General features: G+C 37.9%; 1 protein-coding gene across 2 annotated transcripts in view; it reads left to right on the top strand.

The window, feature by feature from the left end:
- Positions 1-16,471, top strand: part of MYO1B (myosin IB) — a 94,839-nt gene that overhangs the window by 61,192 nt on the left and 17,176 nt on the right. The window contains exons 13-22 of one of the 2 annotated variants that reach the window (XM_009701226.1): positions 3,912-4,016; positions 5,534-5,596; positions 6,364-6,564; positions 8,675-8,901; positions 9,070-9,270; positions 10,525-10,618; positions 11,063-11,212; positions 13,426-13,494; positions 15,146-15,232; positions 15,522-15,608. In XM_009701226.1, the coding sequence (XP_009699528.1) occupies positions 3,912-4,016; positions 5,534-5,596; positions 6,364-6,564; positions 8,675-8,901; positions 9,070-9,270; positions 10,525-10,618; positions 11,063-11,212; positions 13,426-13,494; positions 15,146-15,232; positions 15,522-15,608 (1,284 nt within the window). The remainder of the gene's footprint in view (positions 1-3,911; positions 4,017-5,533; positions 5,597-6,363; positions 6,565-8,674; positions 8,902-9,069; positions 9,271-10,524; positions 10,619-11,062; positions 11,213-13,425; positions 13,495-15,145; positions 15,233-15,521; positions 15,609-16,471) is intronic. The other variant, XM_009701228.1, reaches the window with a different exon arrangement.

The following is a 16,471-nucleotide window of genomic DNA, read 5'->3' as shown; positions in this document are numbered from 1 at the left end:
AGGTCAGGAACATCCATAGATGTTTTTTCAGATGATTCCATGATACACATGACTGGAATCTTCCAAAGAAGAAATTAGGTAAAATACTAAGGAATATAAAGTATTTTCCTTAGACTTTCAAGCCACCTGTATGTAATTCATGTAATAGCAGTGGTTGAAAACTAGAACTTTTTATCTTTTCATGGTTGACTCTAACAGCCTGAGCGAGTACAACATTGTAATCTGCTTGTGTATATAAGGACTGTATTTTTGCATGGAGCAGAATTTCTTAGAGTTCAAAAACTTGCTATTCATGAAATGCCACCCTGATGCCCAGTAGTTTGAAGGTTTGATAAAGAATAAAGTAGTTTGATAAAGAATAAAGCTGTACGAGCAAGACACCATTATTTGTGAAGTGAAAAACATGGTGAAGTAGGCTTTGATTTTTGTCAGTGAGTTTTTCTACTTGTCTAGATTTATTGTTGCACCTGATAAAAGATTGGGAGGCTAAGCTGAGGGTGGTTGGTTGATCTGTATCTATAAATTTGACATGACTTTAAGCCTGTCTCAGGTGACATTCTGTTTCCCAGCACCTTTAATTCAATTTGAGAGACTGAGTAGTTTTTTCTTCCCCAAAGGTGGTATTTTGTATTCCACAATGATTTCAAAGGGATAGTTTGAAATACTGCTATAAAAATGCAGGGATGGAAGTGACACTCTCAACATTAAAGTAGCAGAATTACAGCCTGGAAGAGAAGCTGACACTTGGAGGAGTGCTGGTCTTGAATTCCACCCCACTCCCACCCCACCCCCAATTTCCCAAGAATAATTGAATTTACTAACTCTTTCTGAAATTTGGGGTCTGACTGTGCTGCTTATGTGTTGGTCAAAACCCTTTCTGTTGCTTAATGTGAATGGTCAGCCTAAGGAGCAAGTGCAGTCTGACAGCTTGGTCCTTCCAGCCCGTTTCTCCTGAATTGATTTAGTGATATGCTATCACTGATATTAATCATTCTCTAGTGCCTTCTAAAAAACAATGTCAGAAGCCTTCTAGTGCTGTCATATTAATTTCTAGGAGCCTTCATTAAAACATTGGGGGACAAGAATAAATTCACAGTCTCTGTTGTCTTACTCAGATTTGCCCAGAGATAAACACTGTAATTGGTTTTTCATACAGTATTTCTTAAAACCTGTAAAAGGAAATGTTTCTTTCAGAAGTGTATTTAATTTACCAAATGGCTTCTGGTCTGTTCAGAGTTAAGTGTTTTGAGAACTTCAGTAATTCCAAACATTTTTCCTCATTTTCTTTGCTATAATTAACTGTTAGCCTTTCGCTCTGTATCGTACATAAAGAACAAAATTACTACTGCTCTTCAATGACTTTTTTTCCTGGAATAGCAATTTTCAGTGGCTTGGCAATGTCAAATAGAATTTCATAGCTTAAAGTGAGTGATTTGTGAAGAACTCTGTGGATCTTGGTTTGCCTTTCTTTAGCAAACCATAAATACCACATGCATAGCAAATCAGGAAAGCATTTAGCAATTACTTCAATATATTGTTAATGACCTTTTAGTTAGATGGTTTAGCTGGATCTGCAGTTCAGTTTCCATCCTCTTTTGAAGACAAAGACTGTGTATAATATGTGAGCGAAAAGTCCTGCAGTCCTTGTAACTGGAGTAACATGGTCTTTTGGAGAAACAGTCTTTCTGCGTTGGGTGGCATGTACCTGGCAGGAGGATGCAGAGTGTGTTTTACCCTTCCTCTTTGTCAAGGTGATGTGTCAGTTGGGGTCCTTTTACTTCAAACTCAATATATCTAAAGTGATGGCCTTGTCTGAATGTATCAAATAAACTTTTACTCATTCTTCCTGCAATACCCTCTCTTCTCACCCCTGTTCTCCTCTCCCTTTACTGAGATTTGTCTATATATATATACACACACATATATATATATAGCGCTTTTTGAGACAAAAGATACGTGGTGATTCAGAGACGTGACAATGCAAGAATGCTGTTCTGTGTTACACTCTGATGTGCCTCAACCCCTTCGTTTATTTGTTAATGTTTGGATAGTACCTAAAGATACACTTATGTACAAAGATGTAATAAATAACATTTATGTAGTACTTCACGTTTTCAGTGACATACAAATATAAGTCTGATAAAAAGACTCATCTACTTGGTAAGCTAAATAAAATCTAATAGATATATTCTGTGTTGTTGTGGAATTAGTATAAGTACTGACTGCAGTTTATGTAATTTCTTTTTGCAACAGAATGCAGTAAGTATGACTTGTTTGCAGTGCTGATTTTGATGCATGCCAAATTTTAACTTTCTCATCTAGAGCTATGCAAGTTTTGCAGTCTCTGATTGATAATTGCAATTGGTGTGAGGGGCCGAGTTTGATGTGGCTGAGAAAGTTTGGTGATCAGCTATGATTTTGCTTTACCTAAAACTAAAATGATAAAAGTAATCTGTGCTACCTCAATATTTTCTAATCTGCTTGTGTGCTCTTAATCTAATTTAGCAAACAGATCCTTAATTTAAACATTTAAATGATTGCAGTTGCCCTTAGTCATAAAAATTCTATCACCATAACTTGAGCTTCACAGGTATTGTATAGCAGACTTATTTGATAGCGTAAAAAGGCATAGTGGTTTATTCTACAAATTTTCAGGCTTCCTAAATAACCAAAATGTTCTTGATGACTAGTAATTAAGAAAGAGGGGGGGAAGAGCAGAGGGGAGGGAACCACACAACCCCAAAGCCGAGAAGAGAAGACCAGTAGCAGATACCCAAAACTACTCTTGACTGCAGTTATTTCTGCAGGTACATGTATGGAATTCTTACAATATTAATGACTCTTTCAAGCACTGCAAAAAAACAATGAAGCTGCTGTTCCCTTTTTCTTTGAACGGGGCATTTTAAACTGGTCCTCAAAATGGGCACCTGGCCTCCAAACTGCATTCATTTAAGAGAATGGAGATGAAGCGGTGAACCAGAGCTTTTGGGCTGCAATCCTGGCCCTGGTGATGTTAGCAGTAAAACTTCCGCTGATCTGAGTGTGCGAGGGCTTTACCTGTGGTATTTAGGGGCTTGCCGTGGCCATCGTTTCCGATGCTGACGTGCATCCCTCTGGAAGTGTGCTGCTGTAATGTCACAGCCCTTGCTCCTGCACCAGTCCTGCCATGCAGCTGTGATGGAGTAGGTGGCTGGGGCTGCAGTCACCGAGCAGCCTTCCCACTGCCCACCCCTCCTCCTGGGGTCTGCTCCATTCCCCGGTCCCTTCTGCAAAGGGTTACGTGTGTGCTTGCTCCCTAAACCAGTTTTATATGAATTAGCCTTTTAGAGGATTTTTGGTTGATAAAGTTCTTTTAATTCCCATCGTTTCAAGGGGCAATTACATGAGCAGTTTGCTGGCGGGGAGGAGGAGGAGGAGGAGGTGGGTTGGCCTCTGGAGCCAGTAATCTCTTAACCTAGGCTCAGCTGCAATCGGAATAGCAGCTTGGGCCTCAGTCTGTAGTGAAATAGGATATTTTATTAGCTATTGAGTGGAAAAGAGCTAATGCTACTGTCGTAATTTTATTTATCAGGACCTGCAGGAGACAGGGGACAGATTAGTGCAGGCAAAATTTTTTTGTTTATTCCTTGACACCACAGGCGCCCTCATGACTGTCCTAGGGAATCAATACAGAGGCATCATAACTATAACCTACAGAGTTTTTTTGCCTCCCAATGGAGAAAGCCTCAGGGAAGGATTTGGTCTAAAATTTCCAAACTAATCTCAAAAAAATTTTACTCCAACCATCACATCACAAAACTGGGAGTAGTTAATAAAGCAGCTTGTTGACTTGCAGCTGCTGTAATAACTTACTCCAGCTGCGTTCCAGGGCATTTACAGAACAGCAAATGCAAACCTGTTTTATTTGACAGGAGAACAGCTTTGAGCAATTCATTATCAACTACTGTAATGAGAAGTTGCAGCAGATCTTCATTGAACTTACCCTCAAAGAAGAGCAGGAGGAGTACATCCGAGAGGTAATAATTGAATGGATCTCTCCTTATCTTCTCCTCTTCCTGTTGTCCCTGTAAAGATACATAGGCCTGCATGCTGGAACCTGTTTTCAGGGAACAGAGTCACTTTTTCACCACAAGCCTGGCATGGAGCATGTTTGTGTAGGGCTGCGTGGTAGTTACATTAAGCAAAAACAAGTCGGTGTTGGTTTTGGGTTTGTTTCACATTATGAGTTCTCCAGGTAAAAAACAGACCCAACTCTCATTCATTGGCAACAACGACTGGCAGTTCTGAGCAAGGGCTAATTAATTTATTAGAAGACTAATATCACTTTCTGATATTAGTGCCATTACCCTAGAGCCTGTGTTTTGGATTACACAGTAGAGCCTGGGATACACCCCAACAGCAGCTGCAGCTAATCCTGTTTCAGAAGGGAACTGTGTGGGTAAAACAATAGCATGCAAGATGAAGGAAACTACAAATAGATTTTTGGCTCTAGTTTTCTTTCAGTTAGGTATTGAAGGGAGCTTTGTGAGCTTTATGTTTAAATTTAAGATATGCTTTGGAGCCCAGACTCTGGTCTTTGGTGTTATTCTGTGAGTGAACATCAAGTTAAGGTTTTAATAGGTTTTAGCAGTATTCCCCATGATAGACAGAGCTCAGATAAAATGCCAGCTCACAGCTGTAGAAACTGGCATGCACTGTCTGTACTCAAATTAGATGATACCATTTTGCTGTATAAACATTTTTTAAAATTAAATTAAGCTCCTGCCTTATAATCCTGAGGATAATACAAAGTTTGGACATATCTTTTTTTATTTTTGTGTTGTGTAGTGAAAGTCTTGAAACATCATTACTGCAATTTGGTTCTTGAATGATATTTCAAATGCTCTGAAAAAACTGAACTGTGAGAAGTGTCGCAGAATGCAAATTAGGAATTAAATTAATATTTTCTTTTTTTCTGGTCCTTTGCCCTACCAGTGTTACCTCCTGATGCATTAGCATCTCGTCCTGGAAATTTTATCGCTGATATTTGAAAAAATTAGGACATTAGGAATATCTGAACAACAGCCAGACTCTGGATTTTTCAGATGGTCTCATCTAAATTTAGCCATCTTTCTTCCTCCCATTAAAAAACCCCAACAACTCAGAGCTTAGAAATGTTGATCTCTTATGCTTGCAGTGAAATGGGCTGATTTCCTTACAACCAGTGGGAGTGTGGGCAGAGGGGTGTTGGGGCGGGTGGGTGGCGGGAGAGGCCTGGCGGGGGGCCAGGGAAGTGCATGGGAAGCTGACACGGGTGGGGGAAAGGAATGGACAGCAAGTTTGGCAGCTGCTCAAGAATGGTTGCTTTGCGCAGATAATGTTAGTAGTAGTTGTTTGCATTTCTTTCTTAATAAATACAATGTTGGTAAGCATGTAGAATTAAATCTGAAAATAGTAACTTAGTTAACTAGAATATAATTGACATAGGAATAGAGGAAAAGTTCCCTTGATTGTTTTCCTGTTCATACATTTTTATTTTTTTTTTTAATTACAGGGGATTGAATGGACTCATATTGAGTATTTCAACAATGCTATAATTTGTGACCTAATAGAAAATGTAAGTTATATTCAAGAATCTCTCTGAATAATTTTATAATACATGGATTGAATTTAGCTGTAAAGTCTGTACACATCCTCATGCACCTTGATTCTATAAAACAAGCCACTCGTACAAAATAAGATGACTAATACATCAGAAGTTTGTTTTACTAAAAAAAAATTTTATAACGCTATATGTTACTTTGTTAGAAATGTTCAGCAGCACCGATGTACAAAAAAACCCACCCCCAAACAATTCTTAAATGTTTATGTTTAGTGCTGTTTTCAATAGCAGGTATCACATGCTGCATTGTAAATAACATTTCTTTTTATGTGGAAACTAGAAAACTCAATGACTTGTTACTGAGTGCATGAGGTACAGAAAGTACTTATATATAGTAAGAGGACTTCCTACGGACTTAGTGCAGCAAGAAAGATAAAATTCCTTAACAAGCAGAAAAGAACAGTTTTTAACCATTAGCATAAAACGTGTGCTGGTTTTACCCATAAACTGGCTACTTTCAGTTAAGTTGGAGTTTCTACAGTCTAAGTGATACGAAATTCCAATGTGAAGTTCAAGATCCAGATCTCAGCAGCAGTCTTTCAAAAATGCAGATACTAAAAATCTGTTGGAAATGGGGATGAGGAAAAGAGTCAAACTTTGAGAAAGCTTGAAGAACGTTTTTCTGGGTAGCAGAAGTCAAACAGGAGAGAGAGGTCTCCTTTCTATGCCTTGATGGAAATGTGTTGGAAACAAACACTAAAGCTCTTGTTTTGAAACTTCAGAACCAAACTGGAATCCTGGCCATGCTAGATGAAGAATGCCTGAGACCAGGAACTGTTACTGATGACACCTTTTTAGAAAAACTGAACCAAGTCTGTGCCACTCACCAGCATTTTGAGAGCAGGATGAGCAAGTGTTCCCGGTTCCTCAACGACACCTCCTTGCCTCACAGCTGCTTCAGGATTCAGCATTATGCTGGCAAGGTACCTGGTGAAGTAGGGAGCACATGGTGTGTTGGAGGGTGTTGTACCTGTGTGAAGCCTAGGTTTGGTACAATGGGGAGGCTCTTTGTCCATTAAATGATGGTACAGTAATGGAGGAGAATTGCTTGAGTCAGTAGTTGATCAAAAAATGCAGATGTCTTAATCTTTTCCATCTTAAGCCTAAGATTTGTGATTTGGGCTGGAAGGTTTTCAGAGATCATGCTACTGTAGCTGAAATCAAGGGCAGTTGTCGTTTCATCAAACGAGAAAGATGTCCCATGTGCTTTGGCGATCTGCCTGTGCTGCCTAGGTCTCTGGAAATAAAACGTTTAGAATGACAAAAATCCACAGACATTTGAAGGCAATATATTTTGGAAAACATGTTCTTTGTAACTGAACTAGCTGAAGTTCTTGGTCATGTTGATAAGAAAGTGGAGTTTTTGTACATTTGAAAGAACTGAGTTTATTTTGACAGTCTGTGTGTTTAAACAGATGGAAGAGAAAGCTATACAGAGGGCTTGCAGATACATTTGCTTTTTACAACATAAGCAGTATGAATAAATACAAGTCTGATAGTTTTTGGTGTGTAATTCAGTATGATTTTTTTTTTATTTATGAAAATCAAAATAATTAAATTTGTAAAAAGATGAAAAATTATTTAAAAAAAAATTAAAAGTAAACATAGGGGTTGCAATTATACCTCTTGTTTGAATCTGCTGAACTGTTAATTTTACAGAGCAAAGAATATTTGGAAAGTGTTTCATTTTCCTATGACTGTTTAATACTTCCCTAGTTTCTAACATTTTCTCAGTCTTACAATTTCAAATAGCTCCATAAATTTGCTCCTTCAAAATAGTCCTGGAAATACCATACTTTCAGCCTTTGAGGCAGCCATTTGTTAACTTTTTATTATGTATTTGTCAAGAAGGTTTTGTAATTGTATATAATCTATCAGGGATTGATACTTAGATATTTCTTTGGTTGTCAAAATTCAAAGCAAGTTGAAAATACACCAGTACTTTGAGAAGGACTGCAAACAGATTGTGTCTTAGCAGGCAATGAGGGTCTTCGATTGTTATTGACATTCACTTACCCTGCAGAGCAGTCAGTGAATTCCTCCTATTTTGGGAGGAATGTTGTTTTTCCATCCTCAGCTGAGAACATTTTGATCTAGTCACCACACAACAAAAGTTTGACTCTCCTTTTATGAAATACAAGCAAGTTCCCATGAACAGTTTTTTCAGTAGTGGCATTTACCACACCTGTCAGAAACAGAAATATGTACTCCAAAGAAAAATGCTGCCTGAATTCCCAGTCACTTGCTGTTGTATAAAATATGGCTATGTCAGTATTAGTTTTATTCAATATTCTGTGTACATAGTACATATCTACACAGAACAGAGAAATCATGAAGCTGAAGAATCTGTATTACCAGCTAGATGACTGGTCGCAATTATTCAAACTAAATTCCCTACCCTCAAAAATTAAAAAAGCCAGTAGCAATCGGACCTACATGAATTTCCCCTGGATGCCTCCTGGTCTCCAGCTGCAGGTCAGAACTTTGCATTCATGCTTGTTTTTGAATGGTTTTCCTGGTAAAAGACCTTTAAAATAACAGTCCCCTGAGGACTCCACAGATAGGTGCTTGCTACTGTGATATCAAGAGGTGGTATTTCGTATCTTGTTTTAGTTAGGCAAGTAATGTAAGCACTAGTACTTTGAAGGGAAAGGGTGTTTTTGCTGTTGTGATTCAAAAGAGAGGAAGAAAAGCTTTTGTCAGCCAAAAAAAGATTGTTTTGGAGTATTGGCAAGTGGTGATGTATCAGAGTTATCACAGAAGAAGTGTCTTTTCCATTTCAGAAACCAGAATTGATCAGCCCAAGGAACTGCTAGCAGTGTGAGAAAATGCATCTTTCTTGGGTAGTGTGTTCACAGAAATTTTATGCAACAAAAAGTCTTCCAAATGTCAAATTTAAAATGAAAGCCGAAATGTCTTTCATTTGTTTTGGATAGTGAGAAAGAAGGAGAAATCAATTTCTTGTGTCAGTTTTGAACTGGCCTATGTTATTATTCAAAACATGCTCTGATGAGACTCTTCTGTATTGTTCAGGTTATGTACCAGGTGGAAGGATTTGTTGACAAAAATAATGATCTTCTGTACCGTGACCTCTCCCAGGCCATGTGGAAGGCCAATCACCCTCTCATCAAAGCGTTGTTCCCAGAAGGTAACCCTGCTAAGATCAATCTAAAGAGACCACCAACGGCAGGTTCACAGTTCAAGGCTTCGGTTGCTACCCTGATGAAAAATCTTCAGACAAAAAACCCAAACTATATCAGGTAAATCACCCTGTGGCAAAGCTCTGGTGAATTTGTTTGGTGAAGTTAAAAAAATAAAATCTTGATATCCAAGGATAAACTGTTGAAATATATGGCTTAAACTCACAATAATAGTTGTTGACATGTGCAGCGCTGCAAGCAAGTGTCCCTGTTTGTTTCCCTTTCCAGATGCATCAAGCCCAATGACAAGAAGGCTGCACACATTTTCAATGACGCTCTGGTGTGCCACCAGATCCGCTACCTCGGTCTCCTGGAGAACGTGCGGGTCAGAAGGGCAGGTTACGCGTTCAGGCAGGCATACGAGCCTTGCCTGGAGAGGTACAAAATGCTGTGTAAGCAGACATGGCCCCACTGGAGAGGGCCAGCCAGGTAGGAAGACATCACTATTCTTACCTGTCCTGTTCCAATGATTGACATTTCCATCTTCCACATGTTCTGATTTTTTTTTTTAATTTAATGAACTTTCAAGTATTTTAGAAGTAAATTTAAAAATAGGCCAGTGTGGGTTAAGTGTTTTACCTGTATGTTGTTCCTTAGCATCTTGTTCCAGATTTTGGATGAGTTCATTCACTGGGAAACCTATACTTTTCAATAGGCTAAAAATTACAGTTCCTTGGCAAAGGAGATGATTTTAGTGATGAACTGATCTACTAATGGGAAAAATTTTGCATGTGAGCAAGAAGAGCATGTTGTTTTTAGAATATATTGCAGCCTTGACTTATTTGGGCCTGAAAGAAAGGATGAGAGAGAGAGATACTGGAGTGGAATCAAAATGACTGGAATGATCAGAAGGACCCTTATCTTAAATAACCAACTTTCAAATTGTAGGAACACCCATTTTTTTGAAGACAGTAACACAATCTTCCTCTGTCCTTTCAAGAATAATTTTACATAATGATTGATGAACAACCAAAAGATAATACCTCTTGCAAATCAATTGTATTAAGTATATAATTTTAAATTGCATAGTATTCACATGTATTTTTACAGATAGTGCCTTGGGTAGGCAAATGAGCCTCTCTTAATTCTTTTTACACGTGGCTACCAATAGCATGATTTAAATTTCTCTCATGATAGGTTAATATTTTTAGCTACAACTTAAATCTTCAGGTTATCAAGATAATGGTGGAAGTGCAGTATTGATAACAGCAGCATTGTTACAATAATCACAAAGATCTGTGCAATTCCTCTCTTTTCTTTGTTGTTGACATTTATAAAATGCAGTTGGTAGTGTGGAACATTAGCCTTTGTCAAACTTGTCAGTCTTTCACATTTTGACGTTAGTGTGTTAGTGTGAGAGCTCTTCCTTTGTCAATCTTTTTTTTTTTTATAAATAAAATCATTATAGATGTAAGAGGAAAAAATAGGCCATTGCTGATGCTGTTAAATAAAAATTGCTCTTTTTTCATCAAATTATTCTGAATCTTTACAGTGATTATTCTTGCCTTTAGCTAAAAAAACAGTGAGTAAATGAGTTAGGTTTTCAATCTTCTTATGTCAACCACTATTTAAGAATTTAAAATATGCTTTCATATACTTGGCATAAATTAATCTGTGAATATGTAAACTAAGAAGTTTCAGAGCTGGGAGTCATGTTTGTTAAGTTCATTTACTTCTTATTAGGGCTGGAGTAGAGGTACTGTTTAATGAACTGGGAATCCCTGAAGAAGAATTTTCATTTGGTAGATCAAAGATATTCATCCGCAACCCAAGAACAGTAAGTAAAAAATGTCTTCTACAAAATCAGACTATCTTTCATGAGGATAGCCTGTCATGAACTGCATAATTCACTAGCTGGTTACTGCAGATTTTTCTAGATACAGTGCTTTGATATATTGCTGTAGAATATAGCATTAAAAAAGGCACTTTTTAATGTTACACCCATTAAAATTGGTGTGAATCAAGGCTCTACAACAGCTGTCAGCCTGAATTTAATGTAACTTGCGTGCACTGACTTGCAACCGTGTATCTGCCACAAGCCTTGTTGATGTATCTGCCTATAGCTCTGGAGATGAGTAAACCAACAGGTGTCTGAAGGGGGACTTGAATAAAGGAGAGATTTCTCTTACAATAGCTGTGCTTATGGGTTTCTTTCTGGTCTTTTCTCCCCTGCTGTTTTTCTTCCAATGTCAAACAAAACCCTAAAAAACCCCACACTCAGCTCTTCAAACTAGAAGATCTGAGAAAGCAACGGTTGGAGGACTTGGCTACTCTAATTCAGAAGATTTATAGAGGTTGGAAGTGCCGCACACGCTTCTTGTTAATGAAAAAAAGCCAGATTGTGATTGCTTCCTGGTACAGGAGATACGCAGTAAGATACTATCCTTACTAAATGGGAGGGGGGTGTGTGTGTGTGTTCTTTTAATTGCTTAATATATTTTTTAAAATAACTTTGATACAATATTTCATATAACCTTCATACAATATTTTTCCTTGATATGTATGGAGAAGTGTTGAAAGAATTCAATATTATGTTAGTATTTAAGTATCAATAATATGAATAAAGACAATTTAGTTTCTGTAGACCACTATGAAGTTGTTTACATTGTGCTTGTGCTTAAATAATTAAAAAGCTCACCAGAGTCATTTAGCACTGGGAGAGCAGGATTTTCTGGCCCAGCTGGGAAAAGTCTTTTTCATTTAACTAAAATGCTGTGCTGCCTGGCACTTACAGTGCTTTCAAAACATATGGTTAATGTGTAAAAAATGTTCAGTAATATACATGTGCAATTCTGTGGAATTCAGTCATTCCTAAGGCTTTTTGTATTTTTGCCTTATTTGGAACCTTTGCATTTGAGGCTCAAGAATGCTGCTTAGGAGAATCCTAGGGATTTATCTTAATTATAGCTCTTAAGACTCGTAGTTCAGTATTGTTGCTGATACAGTTCTAAAACGGTTTCAAATCTGTTTGTAGACTGGCTATGCTGTGTCATGAAGTGAACAGTACTGTTATATGACACTCTCATGTCTTTTTGTCAGGTAGTAAATAATATGGACTTATATGATAAAAAAAGATTAATTGTTTTTAAGTTTTAAAACAATTCTTAAACATCTCAGTTGCATTTTGTTACTGTGTGCATATCAGAAAACTTGATAAAATACATGATGTGGGAAGAAGGCATCTTAAACTGCAAGTTGCAGAATTGACAGTCACTGTTTTTCAGTTGATGAGCACTTCTGTTTATCATCTTGAAAGCCATTAGTGTTTGGTTAAGTTAACTTGGATAATTAGAAGTATAGATCATTTGGAAAAAGTATGAATAAATACTTTTGTACTGTAAAAGCTCTTCTCTGAACTTCTGTGATTGAATGCACCATTTCTACAAAGAGCATCATTACAGAATTGCATTGTGCACGTATGTCTTCATTATGATCTCATACAATCTTAATGAATTAAAAATGCAGTTACTATAGCTAGATTGGCACAACTTTTAATATTAAGAAATGAAAACAAATACGTGACCAAGTTCACATCATTCTTGCTTTCTAACTGTAGACCTTTATTGGTTCACTGGAGAAACATGGCAGCAGTTATCGTTGAGTGCAGGATGAAGTTATAGCAAGACCCTCAGAATTATTTATGGGTGATAATAGAGATATTTCCTCGACCTCTTCATGTAGATGGGGAGGGCACCGTTCTCCTAACGCAATGTGACTGTTAAACACTGTGATGTGGAAGGTTTTGTAAGGAATCCCTTGCGTGAACAAAGCTTTTTGACAACTCCTTGTGCTGGAGAGGCTTGGCTAAAGGAGTCTGTTCCCTTGTAAGGCATGACTGATGCCAGTCATGGCATGAATGTGGCCTAGAGGGGATTCTCTCTAGCTTGCTCGCAGAGATGTTCACTGTAATTGAGTGGGCTGAGTGTGAAGTCTAAAAGCCTTGTTGTGAAGTCTGTCAACGGTTGTTCACTTAGTGTTCTATTAACCACTGGTCTACTGGAGAACTGAGCTTTTTAGAAGGAAAATGCTTGGCTGTCCAGGAAATTTATTGTTCAAACTGGCATACTTGGATGAAATTCCAGCATGTCATTCAGGAATCCATGGGTTTTGTTTTCTCCTGTTCCGAAGTTATCATCAGCATTTGCTATTATAAAGGAACTGCGGGTAATAGGAACAGCACGAGTCTTATGAAAAGATGGTAAAAAGCATAGCCAATGAACCTGAGCATTTGTGACTGTTTGTATGCTACTCTGTTGGTGGGAAAGCTGTTAATAAAGCAGTTAAATAAAGCTGTTACTGTTAGTATTTAATCCGTGTCACTTTTGTGCTGCTGACCATGAACTTAGTGTTTCTGTAAACAGAGAGTGACATTGTCCATGCAGCATTGTTGATGTGCTTTGTTTCCCCTGGAGTTGAACACAGAATCTATGCTCTGATCTGCTTGGTCAAAAATTGTTCACTTTTTATGTTTAGTGCTTGTACCTTTAATCATATTTTCAAATGCTAGTAATGAAAGTTTTATTATACCATATTTTACAGTAACAATATCCTGGTCTAAGTATCACATATTTATTTCCAATACAGCAACAAAAAAAGTATCAGAAGATAAAGAGTTCAGCTATTATAGTACAGTCTTACATCAGAGGATGGAAGGTGAGTTTCCTGTTACTGCAGCTATGTCTTCATGGTGAGGTAAGGAGCAGGTCAGAAAACCCATTCCAAGGTGCGTGGAACCTCCTGACTTTCATGCCTTCTGTCCGTGAGCTGTGGCTGTGCTGTAGCCACTGTTAAACACTCATGTTTGCCATAGAAGAGGTGAGTTTGGGACATCTGCGTGCAACCTGGACTATAAATCCCTGCAAACGGTGCAAGTGGAAGGCTGGGACCACACTAAAGTACTGGGTTATCCTTGGAATGTCTTCTGACAGAGAATTTGGAGAGAAGTGCCCTCGTTAAATGGGCTGGAGTGTGAATGAGAAAGTCTGGTTTTCAGAGCAGGCCTAGGTATGTGCTAACCAGGCAGCCCGGCAACTCCAGAGCGGGATGGTCCAAGACTCTGCCAACTGTAATGCTGGACTGATTTGGAAGAAATAAGTTGTGGTTGGTGTTATTTTACAGTTAACAGGATTCTCAAAGAATGAACAGAATTGAAAACAGGCTTAAAATAGATTGAGTCACCTGGGCAGTATGTTACTTGGGTGAAGTCTTCAATTCTCCTCTGTGTACTAAGCAGAGGGGTGAAAGTGTACGGTATTCAGCTTGCGTTGAGCAAGTACTTTATCGCTGTTTGCTTGTCCTCTGCCTCCATTTGCTACAACTTCGCTTCATCTCCGAGAGCTTTGTACTTTGTAAAAGGGATAATCCTGCAGCCATAGTAGAGACTGTAATAAGAGGTAAAAATGATGTTAACAGCTCGCATGAAAGCAGCCACAGTGCTTAAAGCAACTACTACTGTCTAGCTTTGGAAAAAATGTCCCTGGGCTCCTCTGTTTTCTTACTAATCTTTCTCCACCCCACTAACTCTGCTATTTAGGGCAGGGAGCACTGCCTTTAATTCTGGAGTCAGTTCTCTTCCTGTCAGACAGGGAAGGAAGGGGCTGCAGTTCCTAGCTACAGGGGTAAACAACCCTCTCCTGCCCAGAAGGTTTTAAATTTTGCCAGCAATAAGCTAGTGTAATTTGATTTTACTATGTTTCTTGATATTTTCCTTTGTCTTTATTATTTTGTTTAAATAAGTTTAAAATATACTTTCAGTCTAATTATTGACATGCTGTCTTTTCCCGTGAGTGTTATTTGAAGAAAACTGGGTAAAAGCATCATCTCATCTTGAGTTATGGTTTTCTGTTTGTCATTGGAGAACACTCTTTTGTGGTAGCACTGCCAGGGATAAAAGCCTGGTATGGCAGCAGCCTTTAGTGTGACCTAAAGCCAGTCAATTTACTTGTGATTTATTCTTTATTGCAGTCTAAATGGATAAGACACATACAGTTTGGAGGGAAAAGTATTGTTGCCATTGTACAGACAGACATATAGATATCTCGGGTGATGCAGCAAGTCTGGGAGAAAACTAAACATTGAACTAAGATCCTCTGAACTGGCAGTCCCAAGCTCTCACCTGTGGACAGAATCATCCTTGGTACAGCAAATGTTAGGCTGCATAGCATTTATGAATTTATTTGCTTGGAGATTTGGAGGCATTTTTTGCTTTTGCCTAGATTTACAGGTTGAGATGCCTTAGTTTAAAATCATTAAGAAATTACAATTTTTTTTTTTTGAATAAAATAATGTTTTCACTTGTTTACAGGCTCGGAAACTTCTTCGGGAACTTAAGCATCAGAAGCGTTGTAACGAGGCTGCCACAATAATTGCTGCTTATTGGCATGGTACCCAGGTAAGAAAATGGCAACAAATTGTGCACTTAATTGTCTCTACATAGAATGAAGAAGGCCCTTCAGGATAAAGTTATTTGGGAATATTTTCAGTGGCTTAAACTGCTGATTTTTTTTTGTTTCTCTTTGCTGCTAACATGTTTTAGCTGGTGCAATCTGGGAAGCTGGGACACGCTTTAATATTTGCTGGTTTTAGTGACTGATTTCTTTCTTTTTCTCACGCCATTGGGAACTTGCAATAACCTTTTCTTTCCTAAGCTTTTCTATATCCCATTTTCAAATGCATCACAGGCGCGAAGGGAACTGAGACGACTGAAGGAGGAGGCTAGAAATAGACATGCTATTGCTGTTATTTGGGCTTACTGGCTTGGATATAAGGTACTTCATGCACATATCACATGCCCCCCTTCATTACCCAACAGTATCAACATTTTATCAGTAGTAAATAGTGAGAATTCATGACTAATACAATTGACTTTAAAATAATAGAGCATGATCATTGATTCCTTCCATTTCCATTCATGCCACACTTACTAAATCTGACAACATGCGGTATGTCAGTTTTTTTGTAGAGTAGGAAATTTTTTGCATGGCAACTAAGTAGTGATTTGCACTAACAAGCCATTCGAGTAGATTAAAAATTACTAGACCATAGTATTTTCAAATTAGGAAAGGCATTTAAATACATGTAAATATCCAAAGCATGGTTTGCTGGGGGCGAGAAGGTTGGGGTTTTTTGCTGTGGGTTTTTTTCCCGCCTAACAAGTGCTTTCAGTGACACTGCATTAGTGATCCAATTGAGATTTTCCCCAGCCTGTATATTCTGCACCTTGGACAGTCTTCATTTACAAGTTCAAACCAACGTTATTTTTACTAAATTTTAGTTTCAATTGGTTTAATTGATTCTCTGGCTGTGATTTGAACCAGTAAGAAAATTTCAGTAAGTACAAGTAAAGCACAGTTTTATGACCTGATCTTTTAGCAGAAAGTGATGTTAGTTAGCAATTCTAAACTTAGAACTCTAGAAAAATCCCAGGAATTCCAGCATCAGCTGTTTGTTTTCAGAAGCAAAGTCCCACTGAAAGATTCTTGCTAATCCCCAGCCTGCAGTTGTGTGTTATTTGAACATTGGAAATGCTGTTCACTAGAGGTCAAAAATTTATTGCTTTCAATTAATAAATTTGTAATTTATTTGAAAACTATATTCAGTAAATACATTTTTAAAAACATTTTCTGGTTAT

Source organism: Cariama cristata, unplaced genomic scaffold (assembly GCF_000690535.1).
Source record: "Cariama cristata isolate BGI_N322 unplaced genomic scaffold, ASM69053v1 scaffold13585, whole genome shotgun sequence".
NCBI lineage: Eukaryota > Metazoa > Chordata > Aves > Cariamiformes > Cariamidae > Cariama > Cariama cristata.
The sequence above is the reverse complement of the archived record's forward strand: the minus strand, read 5'-3'. Positions and strand labels throughout refer to the sequence as shown.